The sequence below is a fragment of the Idiotropiscis lumnitzeri genome, chromosome 6 (genome assembly GCF_059441095.1).
Source record: "Idiotropiscis lumnitzeri isolate Australia: NSW breed Sydney's pygmy pipehorse chromosome 6, RoL_Ilum_1.0, whole genome shotgun sequence".
Classification (NCBI taxonomy): domain Eukaryota; kingdom Metazoa; phylum Chordata; class Actinopteri; order Syngnathiformes; family Syngnathidae; genus Idiotropiscis; species Idiotropiscis lumnitzeri.
This window is the reverse complement of record NC_142396.1, coordinates 8328202-8355436: the sequence shown is the minus strand read 5'-3', so window position 1 is coordinate 8355436 and position 27235 is coordinate 8328202. Positions and strand designations below refer to the sequence as shown.

Here is a 27235-nt window from a genome sequence, read left to right as displayed (position 1 = left end):
AATGAGTTGATCATTGCAATCAGGTGTGGTGGAAATTGGGAGACACTGAAAACAGACTAGATAGGCACTTTTGAGGGCCAGACTTAAGGCGATTAAATTAAGGTGGAAGATTTTCAATTAGAATGTAGGAATAAAGCGAGATTTATATTACTGTATACGAATGTATGAAAGAATTAACAACCATCACGATTCAAGTCACAGGTATGATCTATTTTCATGATTATATTGATCATTTTACACTTGACACATGACTTTGAAACTGCTACACAGTCAACTCGCGAACTGAATCATGCTAACATTAGCCAAAAATCTCGACAAGCTCACGTATTTTTCTGTTTGCATTTTTTTTTTTTAATTTATCTTAAGTGTTTGGATCAATAGGCATTTTTGACAGCATAAAATATACTTCTTACAGTGAATATGAAGTTCGATGGCAACTTCTTATTCTATTCTCATTTTAAACTTGTATGTAGTCCATGTTTCAGCCATTTTTTTGGCCGACCATGAGGTCACTACATAGATAACATTCATCCTTCTTATCACAGAAATTGACAATGCAGCCTCCATTTAAATCCGTGTAATTAGCGTCTCATGGTCTGTTCTTTCCTTTTGTATTCTCTTTTAAAGACTTGGTTTGAATTATTGAACAGTGTGGTATTCATTCAAGCGATATTGTACACCCAAGTGTAATGCTGCCACATCCTTAAGGTTTCCTCCCTGGGTACAGAAGATGCCAGGGCAATATGCGACTCACAGTAGATGAAAAGTCTTATATTTATTTTTAATTTTTTTGTGAGGATAAAGATTTGCTCATCTGAGTGAATTAACAGCATAAGAAGTACCTGCCTTGGACCATATAATAAGTGCATGAAAAAATAAATAAATAAATAAATAAATAATAATTGCAAAGAAAATTTTGTCACGTGAGGGAAATTACAACTGGATTGGAAAGTAAGCAAGAACGAGTTCTGTATCTTATTTTTGACATGCACATTCGCTCATGTTAGACTTGTGATTGTGAACACGCATCCGCCAATAGAGGGCGTCGTTGCTCTGATAAAAATTGGAGAAAAGCTCAAATTAAGTTAGTCAGAACACAATTTGGGTGAAAGGATGAAATTAAAGGGCTAAATTGGATTTATTAGGACCTGACGAATAACAGCATATTGAAATATGAACTCTTTGTAAAAGTAATCCAGCTCTGTTTTGTCATTTTACTGTCCAAAGCGTTTGGCAATTTCCATACAAGATCAACACTATAATAGTAACGACAATAACTTGAGGATGCTTCAAGTAAGGAGATTACCACTTACACTAATCACGCAAGTATGAGTATTTCTAGCCACTTTTCTACCCCTGACATTCTTCAAACAGGTGATTTGTCTGTGCTGACAGCTTCAGTTAATGATCAAACGCCACAGTAAGGTTTCCATAGTAACTGGCATAAAAACAAATCACTCCGAGGCCTTGAGCAACAGTCAAGCGCATGGGTCAAACCTTTGTTTGGAAAGGCTTTCATCACACTCCCTTCTTTTATGTAGCCCCTCACTGCTGGTATGCGTGCACACATTATGTATGGACGTTTGATTTTTAAACAAGAATATAGTAATGATAATATAAGAAGTAAATTCCGATTGGTTTCCAGTGAGATTGAGCTCTGCCAGAGCTCCCTATGTCATTGACTTTGTGCATAACTTCTATCGAAAGAATTTCTAGGCGGTTTGGTTCAGTACGTCTCTGCTTTTTAAAGATTATGTTGTATAATTGCCTTCATCAAGCTGCAATTTTTCATTATAGTTACTTTTTATTTTGTTTTGACTTTTGTTTTTTAATTCAGTTAGTTTTAATTAGTTTTTATTTTTTTCTTCAAAAATACTTTCATTAATTTTAGTATTAGTTTTATACATGGCATATATAGAGTATATGTGAATTTGTTTTTCTAACTATATGGAGTATTTGTCAAATGCAAGACTTAAAAAAAGGTGCTGTAATACAGTAAACGATAATTCTCAAACTGACATTTCTTCTTCTATATGGACGTACAGCAATACCAAAATAAATGCATTTAAAATGAACGCCAAAATCTCATGTATGATATAAATTTTTTTTTAAATATAGTATAATAGTTTTTATTTAATTTTGAGTTTAGATTTTTAAATTTAGTTTTAATTCGTTTTCAAGGCGGCTTTGTTAGTTTTTATTACTTTTATTTTTATTTTACAAAAATACTTACTTTTAGTTTAGTTGTAGTTAGTTTTAGTATTAGATTTTTTTTTTAATTAAATTTTTTTTTTTAAATATAGATATATACTGTATATATTGTAAATTATTATTGCTGACTTCAATCATGGCCAATCAAAGGAGCTCCTTTAGTTCTTTAGTTTGTATTAAATGCGACGTGCCAGTCACACACTCGCGTCTCGACATGGTTGAAGCACATCTGTGCTAAATGGGTTGTGAAGTGACACGCCCCCTAAGAATTGTAATGAAAATGGATGGCTTGATGGATTGAATTTCATGGCCCAAATATTAGAAAGTAGGTTCTAAATGTAGGGCACTGCTTTTGATAAATACTAGGCCAGCAGAAAAGCCCACATTGATCACCTAACACTGACAATATCAAGTGCTTATATAACGGTGATTAGGTATAAATCTCACAAAACCGCCTTTGTATCATGGCTGCTTGATTCTCTATATGACCTAAAATCATGGAACACTTCAGTCAGTTGCATCACACCCAACTCACATGCACAGCGACCACCCCACCCTCACTAAAGCTCCAAAGGAGCTCCTCCCCTCACGTATTGAATTACCTGGGAGGCATCTGTCACTCACCTGTTCCCACATTTTCTCCTCAGCGACTGCTCCGGGGAACCAATAACAACTCTCTGTGTGTGTGTGTGTGGTTTTAAGGAACTCTCGCAGGCTCGGGATTAAACAACTCTGTTGTGATACCAACTTGTGCGCTATTCTCGCTGGGGTTTTGTGTCTGCTGATTGGCGGCAGGTTGATGCTTCATGTTGGTCACCTTGAGCATCCAGTGCAGAAAACACAAACGTAAGTTGATTTCACTGTTCCTTTGCTCTTGTTTCCAAAGTGTACTTTTTTATTTAATTTATCGTTTTAAGAAATCCAGTGCATGAATTCTGCCTCCTCCAAACTAACATTGATCAGTGTAGATCAAACAAGACACCCACAACGTTAGTAACTTCTTGCTGTGGACACAATTCAATGCAAGACAAGACAATATCAATTATTAACACTGTTTACGTAACACCCCTGAAATTGCACACATACTCACCTAGTTGTTCTGTCAATCATATTCCGGAGCAACTTTCACAGTTTGGGTCATTATCTCCCTTTTATTTTGACAGCATTCTGATTTTGAAAAGAGGCTCCATCTGATATGAAATATCATTTAAAGATATAAACTTAGATAACTGTTATCTCTTACAAAATGCTTACTCATGTACTGAGGGCGAAGTCCACATTGCTCAAGCTTATATTTTCTCCTGGTCACATAATATAAACGGCATTGCGAACGCTCCCCACACACAGTAATGTAATGTTTCGACGATTGTGCTACCATGGTAATAAAACTTCTCATTTGTGCAGTCAAACTCTAAATCACATAAGGTCATGTCCGACTATAACAGCCTGGATTATTTAACTATTCATGTGAGAGGCAAGATGTCACGGATTAGCAGTGTAGTGTTGCTGCTATGGATCTTTATTTAATGGATCGGTTGTTTAATGCAGTGTTTCCCAATCTTCATTGACTCAATGAACTGATTTTATTTGTATTTTGTCATGGCACACCACCTCAAAAATCTTTTAGAATTAATGGTGATTTTGTATGAATGGGAATAGCTTTATTGTATCCTCTACAACAGGGGTGAGCAAACCTTTTGATTGGCGGCCCACAATGGGTTCCAAAATTTGACAGAAAGGCCAGATCAGGAGCAGATGTGTTGGTAACCTCGCCTCATCGGAGAAAAAAACTACATTTAATTTTAAATGAAAATGAACAAAAGCATTGCAACAATATATACATCTTTGAAAAACCACAGTATTTAGAAAATAAAAATTCAACATAGTTTATTAATTAAATTTTTTTTAAAGTTTCGCAGGCCGGATTAAAACGTTTAACGGGCCGCATGTGGCCCCTGGGCCGTAGTTTGCCCACGCCTGCTCTATAATCTAAAGGGGAAAAATTGTTCTGCCTGCCATTAAGCATTGACAGATGATCATAGATAGATTTGTATGTAATAAATTATCCTTTTTTGACAAACTGAGTGAAATTGGATAATTTCCTGCCTGCAGTGCTTCCGGTGAGCTCTAGGGTGCCATGGCATCCATGTTGAGAATCTCTGGTTTAATCCATTAGTATTTGGTTTGAGCGCAGCACATCTTGTCCATGTTCAAAAAATCATCACATTCGATGTTCCCTGTGCAAATGTGATGTCATTTTCAGTCTACAGAAAGAAACAAAATGGCCGCCCACTGAGATGGCTAAAAACGGGTAGATTCTGCGGCTTAACACATATTCTACAAACGCAATGTTCATCAGAATGCTTTGTTTGGACTAATGAAGGCGCAAAGCATATTTCATTGCAACAATGTTTTTCAGTTTGACCTACCTTTTGTACTGGTCACCACTGAATTGCTGGGCGTTTTCCCACTTAGAAACCTGTGTTTCATGTCTAAGAGGATCAAGTTTGAGTCCTTGGAAGAATATAAACTCTTTTGTAGTTTGGGACTAAATCAAAAGCGCCTCTGCCAGTAGCAAACAAGTTATGCAAGATTCAAGCCGAGATTAATCAACGGTTCTACCTCATTAACAATTCTTTTAGGCATATTTCTATCCTTGATTTTGACTTCTCCATCTTAGGAACATAGCCATTTTTGGTCCCGGATGACACCTTGGGTGTCAAGTAATTTGATTGTATTTACAAAAAAATGGCAGTCTAAAATTTGATTGAGCATTTGAGCAGAACAGACTTCACGAGTGCAACTACAAACATAGACATAGTCTCGACAAGAAAGGACTCGCCTCAGTGACTAGCTTTGAGGGTATTGTGAATAAGCAGCTGTCTGACCTCATTCCAGCACATACGAACATCAAAACATTCAGTCAACGCCAGAAGCCTCGGAAAATATCTGTCCTGCATGAAACTTGTAGCAAGTAGCACTGCGATGATCCATTTTTATGCAGCTATGGCAGCCGTAATAGCACATAATTAACCTCAAAATAAACAGCTGCCTTCGTTAAACAAATCGGTTGAGGGGGAGGCGTGCAGTGGGCCCCTGGACAAAACCTGACACCCAACCTGTCCTCCTCTGCCTTCGCCTCCCTTCTGAAAGCTGGCCCTGTTCCAGAGGAAGGAACAAAAGAGCTAAGAGAAGCCAGGAGATAAGGATGAAAAGAGGAAGTATTGAGTTGGTCGAGCTTAAAGTATGTAGGGCCAACTTTCTTTGCTAAATCTTCTGGGTTTTTTTCTTGACACGTTGGAACCAAAGTTGAGGTAGAAGTTTTTCCTCTATATTTCATGTCCACTGCTGAAAGATGCTATCATCACAATGAGCTACGAGATTGTTGCTAGTGACCTCATCATATTTTGTTTTACTTGCTGGAAGTCTCGTTTCGCTAAACTCGTGCAATAATAATTTCTCACCTCTGTAACATGGGAAGCCACCTTGTAATATATCACAGGGCTGTTTATTCTGCTTTTGGTCTTACACGGATTTTACGATAAACAATGAAATCCTTAAGTCAATTTATTTTTGTATTCTCCCTTTAAATACTGTGCATGTTTTTATTCGTTGTTACATTGTTGATTTATTATCTCCGCAAAGCACTGAAGTGCAAAGGTGAGGGATATTGTTTTCAAAATCATAGTGGTGGGACGATTACATTTGTATCACAATTTCTGATTACACTGTGATTTGTAAGTCAATATCATGGTTATTGCTATTTTTCTCAAATTACGTTGTTCCCTTATCGTAAAATATTTTTAAAAAAATGCTAAACAATATAAATAAACAATACGCAAGTTGAATCATCTACTTCAGCCTTTACTCACCGCAACAAACTGGCTCCATGTTTCCATCAGCTGGAGGAAAGCGGCAGCTTCACTTTTGCTTTTTGAAAAATTGTGAAAATCGATTCTGAACTTTGACATCGATTTATTGAATCTATTGAATCATATTACATGTTCGCCAAAGCATTTTGTTATCATTTTTCAATCTTCTGAATAACCATGGCTAGCTTTCGCGGTTTAACGCCTGTGATCTACAGCATGAAGGTGTAAAATTTGGTGCGGATCCAGGCAAGGACTGTTTCGGCATGTCTGACTTATTCCGATTCTCACTTGAGTTTTCAATTTACCGAATATTACCCTATACGACAGATCCTGGTTATATTCATCAATTAAGCCGTTTAATCGCCGCCTTACGTGTATGCAGAAAATGGAAGGCGTTGTGAAGGAAAACAAACGGACCGTTTTGTTGTGTAACAGCTTGTAAGGGCCCATGGTGATCGAGGAGATAGAGCGTGTTTAGTCTGTGTGTGTGTGTGTGTGTGTGTTATGTAATGTCATGAGGGCATGCCTTGACAGACGACGTGGAAGCGCCATGCTCCGAGGTGACGTCTCCCATTTCCTACTCCTGTTAATCGCTCTGATTTCAATACAGCGCTCGCCAACACACCGGCTCACCTCCTCGGAGACTTCGCTAATTGCCACTAATGAGCCTCACCGAGTGTGAAACCAAATCAAATTATTAAACGTGGCTCGGTAAATATAGTTGTAAACAGAGTGGATTGAATCAAGAAGTTCACAGATGAGTCCCCAGGCTGCCAATAATTCCGGCCGCAGCACCTGATGAGCTCAGTAGAAGAATGGGCCGTTTAGTTGACTGTTTCCATGAGGGACTTGCATTCTTTTCACTTACTCTGGGCTGTGTTTGGAAACAGACAGGAAAGGCAAGAATAACATAGCTGGTTCAAGCAATGACAAGATGGATTACACAAAATGGATAGAAAAGAATCATTTGCCCTATGTCGCCAAGATGTCTCCTTATATCAAATCAAGACCACATTAGTGTTCGGTATCCCCTTGGACAGATGCTTGTTATAGAAAAACTACTGAAAAAAACTTTGCGGAGGGATAGTACAGGGATTTTGTTAAAAATCCAGGAAAAAAATCTGAATGGTAACACACACATGTTCATCAATCCTCATAAACCAGGAAGTCGACTGGTTGATTCTGTAATAGATCATCCTGATTTTTATTTATTTTGTCCTAACAGGCCTAATTCTACATGCCACTGAGTGGTATTGAACATTACATTTGGATATTTCAGAATTGCCAAAAACTAAACACCCTTAATGTTGCATAATAATGCACAGTAAATAGCCGAAATATATCTTAGGCTGTCGTATAATTTGTCTCAGCAACAATTTAGCTTTAGCACTAGCTAAAAATGAAAAGTTGATGAGTAATGAGAAGGAGTGGTACACCTCATTTGGCAAATTATAAAGTCAAAATATCAGATGACCTGAAAACATCTTATGGCAGTCGTTCTCTGTGACGACTTATTGTTGTAAAGGCAACTTTTTTTTTTGACATTTCTTGTATTGGATCTTGAGACCACGTTTGAGTTTGAAAATAACCATTTTATTTGTAGATGAGTTCTGTGGAAAAAAAAGTACTCACTTACTAATAATTTGATTTTTTTATTTTTTTAAATGAATTTAATCATAATAGATTAAGCAATTATTTAATACGAAATATTATTTGTTCTATTTATATATGCAGTTGTTTAGTATTAGATTTTAATGAGGTCAGAATTAGACTTATCTTTATTGGCCAAGCACAATATTCAAAATCACACTAGTAATTTATCTTCGATAGCATGAGCCAGCAAAGTATTTCAGTAACAAGCTTTGATAACAAAAAGAACATTTTGGATGTGACGCATGAGTACAGAGGGTCATCCCCGAATGGAATGTGTGTCATTGGTGCTTGTAGTATACCAAACTGTCAGGGTTGAGGAAGATGAGGACCCAAACGCAGGGAAGCCAGGCAGGGGTAACTTAAAGGGCATTTATTACACAGAAAACTAAGGCAAACAAGGAACTTGGAAAAACTTAACGACAGGAAACCAACTACAGGGAGAGGCGACAGGAACTGGCGACAGGAACTGGCGACAGGAACTGGCAACAGGGAAAGGCAACCGGGACAAGCGACAGGGACAAGCGACCGGGACAAGCGACAGGGACAAGCGACAGTGAAAATGCCAATGAACCAACAAGAACTGAAAGCAACCAGGGAACTAAATACACACAAATTGACGAGACAACGAGGAGCACCTGGACAAGACATGGAGGGTTGGAAGGACCGGATTGGTTGACACTCGGGCTTGGGTAAACGAGCACAGGTGGACACAATAGACAAGACGAGACAAGACACATATACAAGGCCAAAACATGAAACCAAATACTAAACCAAAAATAACAAATACAAATCATGACAGTACCCCCCCCTTAAGGGACGGATCCCAGACGTCCCAAACACAAACAAAAGAAAATTGTCCAAAATCAGGGTGGGCGGAAGGGGGCCAGGAGGCGGGACCACAGTCCGCAATCAAGGCTGGTCAGGCGGGCGTCCGGGAGGCCAGACCAGCGAGTCCAGCCGTGGCCCTTCAGGCGGCCGTCCGGGAAACCAGACCAGGGAGTCTAGCCGTGGCCATTCAGGCGGGCGTCCGGGAGGACAGACGCATAAGTCCAAGGGCGGCCATTCAGGCGGACGTCCAGGATGACCCGAACACCGCATGGAGTCCGCTGACGAGGCTGAGACGAGACGCGGCGGCTGGACGCCGGATGCAGCCGAGACCGGAGCTTGGAGCAGCGACGGGGCGGGCGCAGCCGAGGCAGGCACTTGGAGCGGCGGCTGGTCGTCGAGCCCCGCCGAGACAGGAACGTGGAGCGGCGGCCGGTCGTCGAACGCCGCCGAGAATGGAACGTGGAGCGGCGGCTGGTCGTCGAACCCCGCCGAGACAGGAACGTGGAACGGCGGCTGGTCGTCGAACCCCGCCGAGACAGGAACGTAGAGCGGCGGCTGGTCGTCGGGCGGCGCCGAGGCAGAGACGAGAAGCGGCGGCGGGTCGCGGGGCGCAGCCGAGGCAGGAGCTTGGAGCAGTGGCGAGGCGGGTGCAGCCGAGGCAGGAACTTGGAGCGGCGGCCGGTCGTCGAACCCCACCGAGACAGGAACGTGGAGCGGCGGCGCTTCGTCGGGCGCCGCTGTGGCAGAGACGAGAAGCGACGGCGGGTCGTCGTCCACCGCCCAGGCAGGAAACTGGAGCGCCGGCGGATCGTCGAGTCCCGCCGAAAAAGGAGCTTGGGGCGACGGCGGATCGTCGAGCACCGCCGAGGCAGCGACGGGAAGCGACGGCGTGTCCTCGGGCGCCGCCGGGACAGGGAAGTGGGGTGGCGGCGGGCCGTCTGGCACCGCCGAGGCAGGGATTTGGAGCGGCGGCGGGCCGGGCGCACCAGAGGCCGGGACTTGGAGCGGCGGCGGGCCGGGCGCAGCGGGGACAGGGACTGGTGGCGGACGCAGAACGTGCTCCGCCGGAACAGGGACTTGTGGCGGACGCAGAACGTGCTCAGCCGGAACAGGGACTTGTGGCGGACGCGTGGCGTGCTCCGCCGGAACCGGGACTGGTGGCGGACGCAGGACGTGCTCCGCCGGAACAGGGACTTGTGGCAGACGCAGGACGTGCTCCGCCGGAAGAGGGACTTGTGGCGGACGCAGGGCGTGCTCCGCCGGAACAGGGACTGGTGGCGGAAGCAGGACGTGCTCCGCCGGAACAGGGACTGGTGGCGGACGCAGGACGTGATCCGCCGGAACAGGGACTGGTGGCGGACGCAGGGCGTGCTCCGCCGGACCAGGGACTTGTGGTGGACGCAGGGCGTGCTCCGCCGGAACAGGGACTTGTGGCGGACGCAGGGCGTGCACCGCCGGAACAGGGACTGGTGGCGGACGCAGAACGTGCTCCGCCGGAACAGGGACTTGTGGCGGACGCGTGGCGTGCTCCGCCGGGACTGGTGGCGGACGCAGGACGTGCTCCGCCGGAACAGGGACTTGTGGCGGACGCAGGACGTGCTCCGCCGGAACAGGGACTTGAAGCGCTGGCGAGGCGCCGGAACGGGGGTCAGCAGCTCTCGGGAGGCCAGAACGGGCCCCAGCAGCTCGGGGGGAACCGGGACGGGGCTTATCAGCTGGCGGGGAGCCGGAACGGGACTCATCCGCTGGCGGGGAGCCGGAACGGGGCTCATCCGCTGGCGGGGAGCCGGAACAGGGCTCAGCAGCTGGCGGGGAGCCGGGACGGGGCTCATCAGCTGTCGAGAAGCCGGGATGAGGCTCAGCAGCTGGGGAGGAGCCGGAACAGGGTTCAGCAGCTGGCGGTGAGCCCGAGTGGGACTCTGGAAGCTGCGTGGTTTGCTGCAGCTGGCGAGGAGCCGGGACGGGACGCTGCAGCTGGCGAGGAGCCGGGACGGGAGGCTCCAGCTGGCGAGGAGCCGGGACGGGAGGCTGCAGCTGGCGAGGAGCCGGGACGGGAGGCTGCAGCTGGCGAGAAGCCGGGACGGGAGGCTGCAGCTGGCGAGGAGTCGGGACGGGAGGCTGCAGCTGGCGAGGAGCCGGGACAGGAGGCTGCAGCTGGCGAGGAGCCGGGACGGGAGGCTGCAGCTGGCGAGGAGCCGGGACGGGAGGCTGCAGCTTGCGAGCAGCTGGGTCGGGAGGCTGCAGCTCGTGAGGAGCCGGGTCGGGGACCTGATCCCTATCAGCCTGCCGCCATAGGGATTCAGGGGAACGGGAGACGCGAAGGACACGAGGGACCGGGACTACAGGGGCTGGTGAACGTGAGCTATGAGACGCAAGGGGGACGTGACAAGGTGCGGAAACCGACAGTGGACGAGGTGAGCGACGTGGCCGTGATTTACGTGACTTTCGTGATTTAGGGCGAGGTGAACGACGCGAGGTAACGTGGGAGGTGGTCTCAAAAGGGTCAAAAGAAAAAGGGGACAGAAATAGTTCGGGGGGAGGAAAGTGACTGGACCTAACAGAAACCGGGTCGCGCTGGGCATCTAAAAGGTTGTATATATATTCAAAATCATACTCATGATCCGAGTCAACTAAAACGTGAGGGGGTGAAATAGCAGGGTGTTCAAAATCATCTTCGAAATCAGAATCGATAAGGTGAGGAGGTTCGACAGGTGGATAGTCATTATCGTGATCGTGGAACGAAGGGGGAAAAACAGACATAGAACGAAAAAAGGAACCTACGTGAAGGGGGCGGGGTTGGTCGGCAGGCTGAGGGGGGTACCAGCTTGAGCGGCGACGGCGAACTCGTCGCCGTGAGCTTCCTGCTGGGTCCAGTACTGGTTGGTTCATTCTGTCAGGGTTGAGGAAGATGAGGACCCAAACGCAGGGAAGCCAGGCAGGGGTAACTTAAAGGGCATTTATTACACAGAAAACTAAGGCAAACAAGGAACTTGGAAAAACTTAACGACAGGAAACCAACTACAGGGAGAGGCGACAGGAACTGGCGACAGGAACTGGCGACAGGAACTGGCAACAGGGAAAGGCAACCGGGACAAGCGACAGGGACAAGCGACCGGGACAAGCGACAGGGACAAGCGACAGTGAAAATGCCAATGAACCAACAAGAACTGAAAGCAACCAGGGAACTAAATACACACAAATTGACGAGACAACGAGGAGCACCTGGACAAGACATGGAGGGTTGGAAGGACCGGATTGGTTGACACTCGGGCTTGGGTAAACGAGCACAGGTGGACACAATAGACAAGACGAGACAAGACACATATACAAGGCCAAAACATGAAACCAAATACTAAACCAAAAATAACAAATACAAATCATGACACCAAACAATGACCGCTGCGCAAGTGATGTGGATGGGCATCAAAAAAGATTTAAAAAAACATCACCTCATAAATTAGAACATCACATTTAAAAAAAAAAAGAAGAAGAAAAATCACCACTCATAGGGAAAAGGTAGATTAACGCAACAAAAATGCGAGGGTCTACAAATGATTCGGCCGCATGCCATACTTTGCCCACCCCTTCATTATCATTCGACTGCTGTACCTAATATTCTGACCAATTTTTTTCATGATCCTGTGATGTCTCCTTCCTTCCTCAGGTGGATGCCTTGAGCCATGAGTGCCTTGGGATCTCCAACAAGGCAAGCCAAGTGAGTGCGATGCACATTCCATCCTCTCCCGCAGTATTTACCTTTCCCTACCTTAGCTCTTTATCGCAGGTGACTGTCACAGCGGCCAAAGAATCACTAAGCCAGTATGTGGAAGGTGGTGCGGGTCAGGGACCTCAGGCACAGAGCGCCTCTGTTGAGAATTATTTGCTTTGCCTGGGCTTTTGGCCCGCAGTGGGCCCCCTTCGTCAGCCTCCTCCTCCTCCTCTCGCTTTTCCACTCTCCCGCATGCTCCCTGGCTGGTCCATATGGTCTGAATCTCACGGTCACTTTGTATATATCACTCCTGGTTTTGTGGGCTTGTGGCTCATGAAGAAGTGTCAGAGGGAGACTTTTAGTTGGTTTTAGTCGGAGACAAGATGAAGGGAATGCAACGTAATCCCATCTCTTCTTGTCATTGCAGTGGAGTGGCTAGATCGGACAGCAAGATCAGCGCCAAAGCCCTCTTTGGTAAGTGCTGCTACCTTTTACCTCACCAAGCGTTTTGTGCTTTGGTATGACTGAGGTGTTAGGAATTGATTATTGATGAAACCAAACTGGATTTGGATTGACTGTAATGTTGTGGAATGTGCCCAAAATTCACGTGTACCAAATTCTATTTGGATCTGATCCTGTTTCCACGGTTGGCAGCAATTTCAGTTTAATGTGGAAATTCTATTCAACGCCGTATCATTGTCCAGTTATTACACCTAGCTGACATTTGTTGTGTGCGTGAAAAGTTTGAGCTAATTGTAGTTCTGAAGAGACATTCACTGTATTATTCATGAGCTTGTTAGCACATGTTTCATTTCATGACTGATTTATTAATGGACACTTTAGTGTTTGCCTTAACTTGTCCTACATCTGTAATTAAACAGTGCTGCCCTTTTATTTTTCCAACTACCAAACTATAAATGATTCACTCTTTCTTTTCAAGACAGAATTGAATGAAAATGGACACTGCTATAGCATTTTGTGGGGATTAAATTTATGACAGTTTACCGCACACAGAGAATATATTGAATATTAAGTTGCACATAGTCATAACCACTATATTAATGCTTCCCCGTAGAAACAGGCTGAGTGATACACTGGAGCTGACTTGTTGATGTGAGGCCTACTCAACTTGATGAACTTTCATGCAGTAACAGCTGATGTGTACATTCAGTAGGGCTTCAACTAATGTTCTGTCAAATAGTTTGTCCACTAATTTATGAATCTGATTTAAAAAAAAAAAACAAGTGTTTTAATTTCCATCTCTTTACCCAAAAATGGGACAGTATTTCAAATTGACATACAGTAAATTAATTATGTTGCTGGTTTGGTCCTTAGTATGCCAGAAAAAAAAACTAATATTTGACTTTATAAAATGGTAATAAAATGCTAATAACATTGTAATAACATAAGTCAGTAGAAGGTAATAATTAAACAGTTTGTGAATCTTGATATTTATTTTGGCACCTTCTGTGTGTGCAGCTTGGCCACTGGGGGCAGTATAAGATTGTCATGACGCCATTTTTTGGTAAAACCTTTTTGAGTTCCCTTTTTTATCTCCTCCCCAAAATAGCGGGGGTCCATTTGATCTAATAAATGCGTCTCCATAGTTCTGTAAACATAGCGTGAGTTGTATTTGACATTAGCGGACCGTGCCGGGCGTGGCTGTTTTTAAAGTCTGCTTGAAACAGGGTGGGGATGCCCATGTCCTGCAGGTGAATAAAAGCCTCTTTGAAAAGGAGGGAAAAGACGAGGCAGACTTTCTTTCCGCTGTTGCAGACCATGCAGCCTCAGACTTGGCTATAGACGGCAAATACACCGGAATGTTATGCTGCACATGATTCAGAAACAAACTGCTTCTATGTGTGGCTATTCCAAACTTAGCATGTTGGCAATACTGTCATGCTGATGTTCCCATGCCGTCTGGCTTCACACCTTGTCATCTGTTGGTACTCTCAGACAGTCGTCCAAAAATCCACACGACGCACCGGCCTGTGTTGTTCCTTGTGAAGTGCCTTCAGTATGTGCGGTGACTCGAGGCGGTGTTATTCTCCTGTCGGCTCGCTTCAGCCTGTGCGGCAGATGGTCAGCACGACATTGTGTGCGGCGTGAGAGCAGCTTGCCTCCCCTCACGAACCAGGAGATGGGAAGCTGTGGTGTACCATCAACAACAGCAGTGGCTTTCAACCTGCCGCCTACTCCATGTTGAATACACACAAGTGCAAAGGTCCAATCTCAGTATGTTGTATGCAAAGCCCGGCACACAGATGCAAATGACCCTTTATCAGCACCTTTGGGACGGAGCAAAATTGCACCACATTGTGTTACGTACATTAGCTTGTGTTGAAAGATCCAGATATTTAATATGTAGAGTATGTATCTCAGAATATGGTCAGTTTAATTTCTCAGTCCTCATGTGGGTCTGTTATTATTTTTTTTTTTTACAAATTACTGATTGATCTTAATTTGTTGAAAATGGCTTGCTCTCAATGATAATGTCATAAAATTAAATAAAATTTAGTTATCATTTTTTTTATGAAGGGATGAATTATGTCAAAAGGGAAATCATTATTATTAATTTTTTGGACTTGTTTAGGTGTACAAAATGGTGTCGCTGGTCATGATTATTCAGTATAAATAAATACGGATGAGCATGCATTTATTTGAAGTTGATCTTTAAAAGCCCAATTCTGCTGGACTGATTTTCAAAGTGTGATAGTGAGCGCCCTCTTGTGGTACTATGTATCACTGCATAAGTACAGTTCAGTTGTATTTAACTTTTATATTCAATAATCAGTCTTTAAGACTGTTGGGTTTTAAGCATTAATCTCAGTATCATTTTTATTTAAATTTTATGTGTGATACATTTGATTGAATCATTAAGTAGGTCTTTTGGTTTTTTTTTTATTTTCCTTTAAGCATAGTCTTAATACTAAAACTGACAGGCTTTAATAATATTAAATATACTTTACTCAAGAATACAATTTCTGTCTCGTTTTTAGATGAAGTCCTCGGCCTTCTATGCTTCTGTATTTCATCCTTGTATTGGTGGCGGAACTTGGAGAACGACTTATTTATTTATTTATTTTTTAGGTCGTAGTTGTGTGGTGTAAAAAAACTTGACAACCATTGCTATAGTGAATAATTCCTGGCAACAAATGGCCAAATGATTGTGAACACAACCCTGAACACTAACATCCAAATGTTGCTAGGCAGTAAAAACAAAAGGCAGCTGTTGCCAAATCAGCTTTAGCATTTCATGCGGACGTAAAATCAAATCCTAATCGCACGGAAGTTTATTTGCATGCACTTAATGCCGCCCATGACAAATTGATTCCGGACCCAATATCAGCTTGGCAGTCTGCCCTCCTGCCTCCGCTGTTTATCTCTGCTCATTGACTCTGGCTTCTCGCCCCATCTGCCTGCTAACTGGCTCTCGCTGCGAGCTGTTGCAGCCCTGTGAGTCGGTTGCCATAAGTGGCATTAATAAGACATGGCGGCCAGCTCCACTTTCAGACCGACACCTGATGCCTTTCTTTCACCTGCGTGGAGCCAAGCAGGAAGAAATGAGCCAAGAGGGATTGGCCGCGAGGCAAATGCTGGCGTCATTTGCACATGGTGGCATGGACACAAGCTATCGCTTTTCAAAATAACACTTGAGTCACACAGTTCCCAACGAGGTGCATGGGAATGAAAGGACACTTGACAGAGTCGATGAATTGTTGTTCAAATTCGGTGCCTTTGTGTCACATTCAACACAACAACAATGTGTCCAACGCAGAGGAAACGAGAGCTTTTCAAGTTGTGTGTTTGCTCTGTTGGGCGGGATGGGGGTTTCGAAGACATCTGGCAGTGAGAGCCTGATAGCAACCTGCTCTCATTTAATAACAGTGTAATGGTTACCTGCAAGCCATTCACCTGGTAAATAGGTCAGCAGGCGCAGTGGCACGCTTATGTGCCCGTTCAAACACAACAATAGAGTATCACATCAAGAGTGTTGCAAAGCTCCTCTTTTGCCTGCGGTTACATGCGAGAGCCCCCATAGCTGCCAATGGAATGATTTAAAAACTGCTATTGTTCTGTTTATGAATGCATCTGACAGGGCTGACGATAATTTGATAGCGATATATATCGCGATAGTTGGGGATTGATATCAATAAAAAATGCTATTGATAAATTATCCTCCCCCCCAAAAAAAATAATGGAGCAGATTCGACCTATCACGGCCCAACTCGTCACAAACTCCCTCCCATTTAGAAAATATAACCTGAGGCTTTTGCTGAGCGAGCGTGACTAAAAACAAACAAACCACAAAAAAAAAACGGGTGCGAAAGGTCGACTTACCGGCTGACTTGAGGAAACGGCCCGTAGCTCCATCAAACGAGAGCTCCGGAGAAGCGAGGCGGGCGTACGTAGCATTGAAGCCGATGACAAGCACCCTCCGCGGACACGCGTTGCAAGGGAGGCCGGCGTGCGTTTGACTTTTTTCTTGTTCATTTTGATGGTTAAATTAAAATAAAACAAATTCAATTCAGCCCTGTTCCCTTTTTTATTTTCAATAGTAAAAATAAATAAATAAATAAAAAAACAAAACAAAACAAACAAACAAAAAAAATAATAATATAATTCGATATCGACTGATATGACATACTTGCGTCATGATATAGTTTTCAGCCATATGACCCATAATCTGTTTGCCCACGTCCCAATGAAATTCACCAAAATCTTGCGAGACACTATAGACGGATTTTCTGCCACCAAATTGTCATTCCTCTTCCGCGTCTTCAACAAGCCTTTGCTTCGCCGGAACGCCCTGCGTGGTTCAGAGCGTTCGGCCGAATTGAAAACTACTTTTTTACGACCCCTTTTTCATCTCAAGACAAACTATTCGATGTACTACACTAGCAACATTTATGTGTAAGGTCATGATAGTAAAAAGGCCAAGAATACATTGTTTGAAACATGTTTGTTTTAAAGTTAAATGAAAACAGACAAAGTCGCAGTGTTTGTAATATGTCATCCACATCCACGGAAGTTGTTGTCACTTCACAGCTGGCATTAATTGCTCCTAATGACAACCATTCGGAAGTTTACATGATGTTGTGTTGTTACGTAGCCATCATCTGAGATCTTTGAACTTGAGGTTTGGTGCTTTTATGGCACTTTTATAGTACGTAATCCTTGCCAACATGATATAAAGCGAGGGGGAACACTTCAAGTTGCACTGACTCTTTGATAGTATGATTAATATTTAACCTTTTTAGATATGCATTTTGCCACGCCTTTGGGAGTCAACCTTGAGGAAAAACTAAAAACATTGCGTTGTTGGTGGTTTTTTTTTGTTGTTGTTGGTTGATTTGAAAATTGAAAATTTGCTTGTTAAGTAATTTTACACCTGAGATTACTTTGGGTGTTATCGTTTCCTTTGGCGTGTATCATTTCCCAGTAGAGGATGTATAAAAAAAAGGAAAAAAAAAACTGCATACCTGGAGTGGGTGTTCTTCCTTATTGCCCTGCTGGTGTGGCCAGTTCACTCGCGTGTCGTCTTTGCTTTATTCACTCCGGCTCTGATTGGTGCAACATGTGGGACCCAGGCGAGTGTTATTACTCTTACTATTTTTACTCTGAGACTGAGACGTTTTCTAAATGTTTTTCTTTTTCAGAGCAAAGGAAAAAATATTCCAACTCCAATTATATTATGCATGAGACGTCACAGTATCATGTTGAGGTAAGGCTGCCGTGTTTGTAAATGTTGAACTGAAGTGTTGACCGTGTTTTTATTTCACCGATGGCAATTTAGAAATGAGGCTCGTTATATATCGGACAGCACGTATCATAATTGTGGCGACTGAGTAAAGACGTAAAACTTTGTTTGATGTGTTAAATTGCTCGAATTTCAGAGATTGATTATCTTCCGTTTATATCATTGCATATTTATTTTTCATTCTGTTATTACTTTTTCATTAATATTGCACATTATCCAGGTACATTAATGTTTGAATTGAATTTATAATTACTAAATTAATCGGAAATTTTGAAAGTGCGTCACAATTTGAATTACTTTATTGTTGTGGTACATCTTGGTTCGTTGCTGTAGCCTTTGATTTATTCGTTTTGAAAAAATTTGAAAAAGTTAAGCCACACCCATAATGTACTTTATACTTTAAGTCACACTTCTCATAATCAAATCATTCACAAAAAGAAAGAAATTGGATTAATATAAAGTGTCTTATTAGGTGGAGCCTGTTGGTATTTATGACAACACCGAAGAGATTTCTTTTTATGGCAATGGCATGAAATTAGTCAACTGATATCAGATGGGAAACTCGTCAAATGTGAATCACGCGTAAAGTAGAAGATAAATCTGATATTTTTATTGGATTAATTCACTCACTACTTTGTGTTTTATTGATTAATGTTCTGAGAATAATCTGTATTTTTAAATGACGGAAAAAGTGTCAAAGTTTCATGCGTTTTCTTTCTTTTTTCAACACAACAGATGGCAACATGTCTGTGGAGTTTATTTTATTTTGGTTTTGGGTGTGTGCAGTGTTGTGAGCTCAAATCGCCCAATTATGAATGATTGCCAGCTAAAGTTGGAAAAAGCGTCCGTGCATGATGAGATGCTTAACGGCAGATGTTTCATAATTCATGCATAAACATTATTTAAAGCTCATGGGCCGACTAATTTCCGGTTCACATCCACTCATCGTGATTTCCGGACTACAAAACGCACTTGTTTGAAAGCCAAAATACTTACATGTAGCCATAAAAACGGATCTGTACGTGTTACTAAATGAGGTATTATATATTTGTATACTCCGGTAGACGCTCATTACAGAGCTTACCTCTTCTCTCTTGCTGTCTCAGTTGAACTCTCAGTTAAAGGACAAGTACAAGCTAACGCATTACAAGATTTCATTCTGCCCAGAGAGCAAATATTTATGCGGTAGGGACAATTACAGGGATAGACAAAAACCCACTTTCGTCCTTTCTTAGTCAGTCCTTAAAAAAAGAATTGTCGTCCTCCACCCCCAACATGGACGTCCGTTCGGGACGGACTATTCACTCCCTGGGATGTAATGCGCATTTCTGAATTTCACCATGTTAAAACAATTCCGTGGCATGTTCAATTTGGGTTATTTGTGTCTGTACTCAATGAATGGCATGCTATTTTAAAATTGGAAATTTGACTTCTATATCCGTCAATGGCAGTGAATGAGTTAAAGAAGCACGGCATGTGAATTCATAATGGAATTCTCAGTCAGCAGTGAATTAGTGACTTAGTGCTCCACTTAGTTCAATAAATCCATGTGCTATATTGCTCCGGAAAAAAAAAATTAGTAATCCGAATCCTGACACTTTTCTGTACTTCAAATATTTTAGTTCATATGTCTTTTCCCTCTCTGACCGTCTCCATCTCCTTTGGTCAGCATCTGTCCACCTTCATCATGGACAAGACCGAGTCCATCGCCACCGTGGACGACGCCATCAAGAAACTTGCCCTTCTCGATTCAAAAGACAAGATTTGGACTCAGGAAATGCTCCTGCAAGTCACTGATAAGGCAGTCAGGCTGCTTGACTGCGGCACACAGGTACTGCGCCCCAGTTACATGGCCACAAAAAGTGCTAGGACATTAAATCGTCCACATCATAATTTTAATGTCTGCTTCCTATGACAAATTTGCTCTTCTCTCTCTCGACAGGATGAGCTGGAGAACTTCCCCCTCCCCACGATCCACCTGTCTCAGGCCGTGCTGAATCAGACGCGTTACCCGTCCGTGCTGCTGCTCGTGTGTCAGGACAACGATCAGCACCGGCCAGACATCCACTTCTTCCACTGTGATGAGGTGGAGGTGTGTGTCGCCGCGCGAGGCTCACTTTGCATCTTTTATTGTCTGTACACGACACAACTGGTCCACTTCCATTAAGGCTTTGTGTCATTCATAAATCAAAAGCACAGGCGCCGTCGTTTAAGGCCACATTTCACGGGGCTGTTAGTGGCTTTGCGCTTCTGTGTAAGAACTCAAAAGTATCCGTTGACAGCTCAGAGTTGTGTGCTCCTGCACATTGGTCGTTCTTAATCCTGAATATTTGTGTTCATCTCCTATTTGACTAATTGTCTCTTTCTCTCACTCAGGCTGAATTGGTTCACGCAGATATAGACAGTGCCCTCGGAGACAACAAATATGGAAAGAAATCGAGGCTTCAGACACTCAAGTAAGAGATGCACGCGATGCTCACGCAAACGCTGACCTGCGATGCTTTGTGAAGGTTCTGACGTCGTTGTCCTCTTGTAGAATTAACCAGGAGAAAATGAAGCATCGAAGAGAAACCATCCTTCCCCAGTCGCCCCCCAAGGCCACCCCGGTTGCAAAGGGACGCGTTGTTGCCCCAATCCCACAAAGTGAGAATAAACATCATGATTTATAATCTTTTGCAAAATAACTCATTGATTCGTGTCTCTAAAAAAAAAAGAAATGTGTCAGAAAGACAGTTTAATTTTATGTCATGTTAACAATGAAACTTATTTTATTGTCATGATTCTGTGGTTTGATATTTAGCAATGTAGTCAGTGTTAATATGCTTTTGAATACTTAACGTGTCTGTAAAGTGAAAATAAATAAATTTGACACACCACAGAGAAAAGTGTTTACAACCCAGCCAAATTGAAATGATAATTAAGATAGATCCGCTTTAAGCCTCCGCTAGCTGTAATATATCCTACTGGGTTACTGCGGCGCTTTTCCACGCTTTGACAACGAAGCGCTCTAATGTATCTACACCAGCACAGTTCATATGCTTGCTGTCAAATCGGACTTGCATCTTGTTATGGATTGAAATTTCAAATACGATTGAATACCTAATTAACTATTGGCGATACAGTTTTTAAAAAATGTTAATTATTTATTTTCCTGTTAGATTAACAGAAAAATAAAAAATTGCATTTTATTCTGCAAACTAATGTCATTTTAATAAGATCATTTCTGATTTGTGTGTAATGCCTGAGTTAGCATTTTTTTGGGTGCAGACAGGCGATCGGCTGGACACGGTGACCCAGAGTCACATGAAAAGTTGGCTCAGCGCATTGAAAAGGACGTGGTGAGTGTTTTCCTCCGCAAGGACACTTCATTCAATATATACTTGGAGAATGTGATGACATGCAAAGCAAGAGCTGTATCAAAAGTTTCGCATGACGACGATAAAAATACTCAGTTTTGAGTGTAGCGCTGCAGCGCATCAAATGAAAGAAATGTGCAGTGTACCTAATAATTTTTTTGATGTCATCGCTAGTCACCCTCATCCATCTTGTTCTTTGTAGCAAATCCTCAACTGCGCCTTGGACGATATTGAGATATTTGTGGCGCGGGTGCAAAAGGCAGCCGAGGCCTTTTCCCAACTCAACCAGCGCAACAAGAGTAAGAAGAATAAGAAGAAAGGACCAGCAGGTCTGTCTCCTTTTCTTCTTCTGTGGTGGAAACCATGAAGTGACAATGTGTTTGTTGAATATTGCTCACACTGCCATGTTTGTATCTCTTTGTGTTCTCCAGTGACATGGGTGGTGGTGAACACCAATATTCCATTATGGCCTTTGCTAACAAGGCATTTGACAAATAGAATAATTTTATTTCAGTGGCATTATTATTATTATTATTATTATTATTATTATTATTATTATTTTATTATTATTATTATTATTATTATTATTATTATTATTATTATTATTATTATTATTATTATTATTATTATCATTATTATTATTATCATCATTATCATTATTATTATTTTATTATTATTATTATTATTATTATTAATACGGATCATTTCATTTGGTTCAATTGGCTCTGCAGTATTTGAACAAAGGCTCCAAAATAGTCCTTCAGTATGTTAAGCAGAGAAATAATAATAATGCCGGAGTGTGTTGAGTGATGTTTTAATTTTGACAATTCTTGTTTCTGCATGTTTGGTCAGTGGTGAAGCAATTTGAACACATTAACTTTAGACTGACTACACATCCAATTTGTTTATTCTCTATTCAGAGAGCCTGACTGTTTCTCAAATCTGGAACTTTTGTTGGATTTGAGGATTAAAAGATTTCTCGGCATAGAAAGTAACATAAATTGGATTAGATCCTAATAACCTCCATATAATTGCAAGTAACATGCATAGTGGGTTCCAAGATGAGAAACCCATTCTACACGCTTAAAACTGCTGAGTTGAAAGGACGCCTAATTGGGTACCCAACCTTGGGTTAAATTATTCCAACCTTTAAATCCAGCGAGTGGGTTTGGAAAACAACTCAGCATTTTTTAGCGCAATTTCTCTCTTGGACTTTTGTCGCCGAGGTTAACAAAGCCAAACTATGCTAAATGCTATTTCCGCACTACGGGTCATGAATAAAGAGGTGGAAACACACTTTACAGGTTTCTCTGATGCCCTTCAACATGTTTCTGGAACCCGAGCAAAAGAGTGAAAGGGTTCTGGTAAGATTGTAAACTTGAACGTGTGTTCATCGCCGTCTCGTGTGGATGTTCGCAGAGGGCATGCTGACCCTGCGAGCCAAGCCCCCCTCTGAGGAAGAGTTCATCGATAGCCTGCAGAAACTGAAGCTGGCCTTCAATCTCTTGGTGCGATATCTCACATCCATTAACCTCCCGCTCTTTTTTTTATTTTTGCCTCACCGCCTTCTCACCAATTGCTCGCCCTGCAGGCCAAACTGAAGAAGCACATCCAAAATCCAAGCGCGTCCGAGTTGGTTCATTTCCTCTTCGGCCCTTTGGAGCTGGTAAGAGTTACAGACGGAGTGGACATTGTATACTTCGAGGTCACTGCCTTTTGCCCACTGATGCCCGTATAAAACAATCTTATCATCTAGCCGCATGTTTGCGCATAATTGCACTTGCAGGTACAGTACAGACTGCACATTGGCATCTCAAGCTGTAGCCACACCTTCCATGCTGGAAAAAAAAAAAAACATGCACATTGCCTTTGTGTTGATATGGTGCAACATTTAGTTGATAAGATAAAGTTGCAATTTGAACTTTCTGTGCCCTTAAGTCAACAAGCTTTTTTTAAAATTTCCGTTTCAGACCCATTGCAAAAAAAAAAAAAGGGTCTCTAGCTCTTGAGACCAGATTGAATATGATGCATTATGTTGCCTGATGAAATGAAATCCTGTACAGCTAAAAGGAATGACAATGACCTGTCTTGTGTGTTTAGGTGCTCCAGAGTTGTGGCAGTCCTGAGCTGGTCCGTTCAATTATCTCCCCACACCTCTCCAAAGATGCTGTCGACTTCCTGCGGGGGCACCTGACCCCCAAAGAGACCACCATATTTGAGCTTCTTGGAGAATATTGGACCAAACCCAGGTTTGTCGTCAATACCCAATCAAGCTGGTTATTTTTCAAGAATCCAATTGCAAATTGTGTTGTCATTGTTCTGTGTTTAGAGCGGAGTGGCCGAGGGATCGGTGTGCTCCTCCTTACTATCCCAAATTCCGGAATGGCTGGGAGCCTCCAGCGGAGCTCTTCAGGACGGCCCCATGGGAAACAGAAGGTCCTCTTGGGCCTCTGGGCTCGCCCATTTCTTTGCGGTCCCCCATTAGCCCTGATTACCGGAAACACTCAGCTGATGACGTAAGACTTACTCCAACTGAATAGAAATCCAAGGCTCAACAAATTTAAACCCAAGTGTGTGTTTCTTCACAGTTCTACGGAACTCATTCCTCGAACTCGTCCAACGGGTAAGAAATTACCTTTCATATGTGGTGACTTTTAAAAGATCCAAGGTTAAAAGTCGGACATATATCCCAACAGGTCCTACAACGGGTTGCCGCCACCACGCAAATATGCCAAAATCCGCTACCACTTTGTAGCGCGGAATGCCAACGAGCTGTCAGTGCTGACGGATGAAATTCTTGAGGTGAAAACATTTTCCCATATATATATATTTATATATATATATATATATATATATTTATATATATATATATATATATATATATATATATTTATATATATATATATTTATATATATAAAATAATTTGTATACTTTCCAAATAACGTACCATATTTACAGCAGTATTTAAAATGACGAGTCTGTGATGCATATTAAACGATGTCCGGCGTGTGTCAGGTGATCGAGGATGACAAGCAGTGGTGGAAACTGAGGAATCGTAGCGGCCAAGCCGGTTACGTCCCTTACAACATCCTGGATGTCGTCAAGCTTGACGAGCCTGACGGTCTTTACAGCCAGGTAAGCTGCAGAACTACATTTGCTTGCACTGGATCGAACATTCCTGTTAGATTTTTCGCCATCTTTGACCCATAACATTCAGCACAGCTTCCAAAATGATTTTTAATAGAAATTAGGTTGGAACTATCCAGTTTAGGGTGTATCCCACCTCTCGCTCACTCAGCTGGGAAGCGCCGCAGCCCACCAGTGACCCTCATCAGGATATACAAAATTAATGGATGGATGGATTATTGTCACATATTCTGTCAAAATTGATGAATGTATTTTGTATCCGGTCTCTGGTGCTTGTGTACCTCGTATGCGGTCCCGGAGTGTATTTACTTGTAAATGATAGAAAAGTAAAGAATCCTGAGGTTTTAAATGACTGCCGAATTCTTAATTGGACACATCGTTTAAGTACAAATGCTTGTATGTGTCTGTGTCTTTGTGCAGCAAGGCTATGGTGCGTCCTCTCCTGGTTCCATCAGCCCAGGAGACAGTTTCAGCAAAGGTCGACACAAAGACAAAAGTAAGCAACCCGATTTCTTTTTTTTTTTTTAAGTTTAGACTTCATTTACATTTATTTGTGTTGCCGCTGTTTCAGTGATGGATGAGGTCAACAACGAGCTACTGATGATGATCACCGCTAACAAAAGCCAGCCACCCGCCAGAAAGTTTCGCGTTGAGCGACCGGCTGCCACTCAACTGGCGCTCACGTACAACTCCAGCCCAGAAGAAGTCAAGAGTTGGCTTAATGCCAAGGGCTTCTCCAAAGCGTCAGTAACACATTGCAGCATCTACTTCCTCGCATCTCAATATTTTTATAGACGACAAGATGCAAATTATTTCCATTTCATCACCTTTTTTGCAAACAGGACGGTGGACTGTTTGGGAATCCTGACTGGAGCTCAGTTGTTTTCTCTCAACAAGCAAGAGCTGAAGGCCGTGTGTGGCGACGAAGGCGCTCGCGTCTCATCGCAGATTACCGTGCAGAAGACACAAATCGAGGTTAGTCAGAATCGGAATCGGAATTTCCTTTATTGTTATTGTGCTCAGTGTGCAACGAGATTGGAGAGATCCCCTCTCCAGTGCAATATAACAAATAATTTCATAATTTTAATGTAAATATTATTTTAAAAATGAAATGAGTATTATGTTATATTACGCCTAAACTGTAACACATTAAAATTTTAACACATACTACCCCCAAAACTGTCCAACAACAACATTAATCGATCGGTCAGAATTTCTCACTTTAAAAAGGATAATTAGTTTTGAATGACATTGTCAAGGATGTGCGCTAATAATGTTTTTTTTTTTCCCTTCCTTCCGTTTATCATAAAAATAAAAATGATTTGGGTCACTATCACGTCCCCGTTCTAAAAAATGCTCATCAGTGATGGGACATTGTGATTTCCTAGGAAAGTTGTAGAAGTGATCATTGCAAAATGTCTGCAGAAAGATAACATGTCGCATACTGATATTTATTTTTCCTACCTTGTGAAATCCTGAAATGTGATTTGTCGTCCTCACATCATCATTATTAAAAATAAAATAGTCGATGATAATTGGATCATTTAGGAAATATGCATGAAACTGGGAGCCCTTCACATTAATCAGTAGCCCAGAAGTAGCTCTCAGTTTCACGCCTGCTCCAGCCACATATTTAAGTGAAGGTGTTTCAAATTTTTCTTTAGCCTCATAGGCCCACCCTTTCGGTTAATTTTTAATATTGTGATATTTTGTCTTTGTTATATTGTTTGAAAAAAAATATATATATATTTCTCCATATATAAATCTAATATACTACACTTAGTCCATTAACAAAACCAATGCAACCCAGTTTCTGGATATTTTTGGCTAGCTTTAGTTTTTAGTTTTTTTCTAATATAGTCTAACTTGCAGTAGGCTTTAAACAACCTCAGACATAATTCACATGACTTCATTGTTCTGTCAGAAATCGTGTGGAGACAGTGAGCTTCAGGAGGTCATGAAGCGCAGACAGGAGCGAATCGACTCGAGCACGGACTGAAGCTGCACATCCCACTCCTCGGAATTTCACATTTGCCGTTCTGCAGGACCTGCGGCGGACCATATTCACACGTTGTACACAGTTTTATTGTATTTATTTCCTCCCATTTTGTATGTCCGCAAACTAATTTGCATCTCTGATGTCTCGAGCTTTGCGCGGATCAGCAAATGTGAGCAGATGTTTTCTTTGCATGTCACGTACAGTACATGCGATGTGGTGCATGCTGACGCTTAATGGCAATCCCAATATTTCATCCGTTGCATCAATGACTCAGTGGATAAGATTGTTGCGTAATTTGTGCCAGCAAGTTTTGACATTTTCTCATGCTGTGTATAGCCAATGATTTGCATATTGTTTACAGTAGGAAGCAGCATCACCCTGCTGGGAAACACATGTTCATATTCTACGTTTTCCTCACCATAATTCTGCCTAAATCTGTAAATTATATTCAAATGCTGTCATTTTGTGTTTTTCTGCACGGGTGTATTTTATCAACTGTTCTGCTTCAGTAAGTAAATGAAGTTTGACACGCAATCAAAAGGACTGTAAATATGGAAAACAAATGCAAAACAAACTGATTAAAAGTTCATGTTTGCTGGTAAGGCTTTTTTTTTTTTTTTAAATAGGTCGCAGACACTTTTGCACAATTATGTTACGCACATGTTGGTACAAAGCAGACGACCTGAGAAATTGATGCT

At 42.4% G+C, this 27235-nt stretch overlaps 1 protein-coding gene across 3 annotated transcripts; it reads left to right on the top strand.

Annotated features, from left to right (window-relative positions):
• The first annotated feature begins 128 nt into the window (after nucleotides 1-128).
• eps8l2 (EPS8 signaling adaptor L2) lies at nucleotides 129-27139 on the top strand. 3 transcript variants are annotated; one of them, XM_088297714.1, is made up of 21 exons: nucleotides 129-201; nucleotides 12229-12279; nucleotides 12701-12747; nucleotides 17934-17998; nucleotides 19704-19865; nucleotides 19977-20126; nucleotides 20411-20490; nucleotides 20571-20677; nucleotides 21302-21372; nucleotides 21593-21719; nucleotides 22810-22898; nucleotides 22982-23056; nucleotides 23491-23639; nucleotides 23720-23906; nucleotides 23979-24013; nucleotides 24087-24192; nucleotides 24407-24526; nucleotides 24959-25034; nucleotides 25110-25281; nucleotides 25381-25513; nucleotides 26463-27139. In XM_088297714.1, exons 2-21 carry the CDS (start codon nucleotides 12245-12247, stop codon nucleotides 26535-26537), a joined length of 2061 nt encoding a protein of 686 aa, XP_088153840.1. In that variant the 5' UTR covers nucleotides 129-201; nucleotides 12229-12244; the 3' UTR covers nucleotides 26538-27139. The 3 variants fall into 3 exon arrangements, with proteins under 3 accessions (XP_088153840.1, XP_088153839.1, XP_088153838.1); XM_088297713.1 differs by lacking the exon at nucleotides 129-201 and adding an exon at nucleotides 2911-3057; XM_088297712.1 differs by lacking the exons at nucleotides 129-201; nucleotides 12229-12279 and having other exon boundaries at nucleotides 12375-12747.
• The last annotated feature ends 96 nt before the right edge of the window (nucleotides 27140-27235 follow it).

What these genes read in the sequence shown, in the direction of transcription:
- eps8l2 (XM_088297712.1), top strand. Translation starts at nt 12,657, where the DNA reads ATGAAGGGAATGCAACGTAATCCCATCTCTTCTTGTCATTGCAGTGGA. An exon ending in TGCTTGACTGCGGCACACAG is followed by an intron (nt 19,866 to 19,976) that starts GTACTGCGCCCC and finishes CTCTCTCGACAG; the next exon opens with GATGAGCTGGAGAACTTCCC. An exon ending in TCCACTGTGATGAGGTGGAG is followed by an intron (nt 20,127 to 20,410) that starts GTGTGTGTCGCC and finishes TCTCTCACTCAG; the next exon opens with GCTGAATTGGTTCACGCAGA.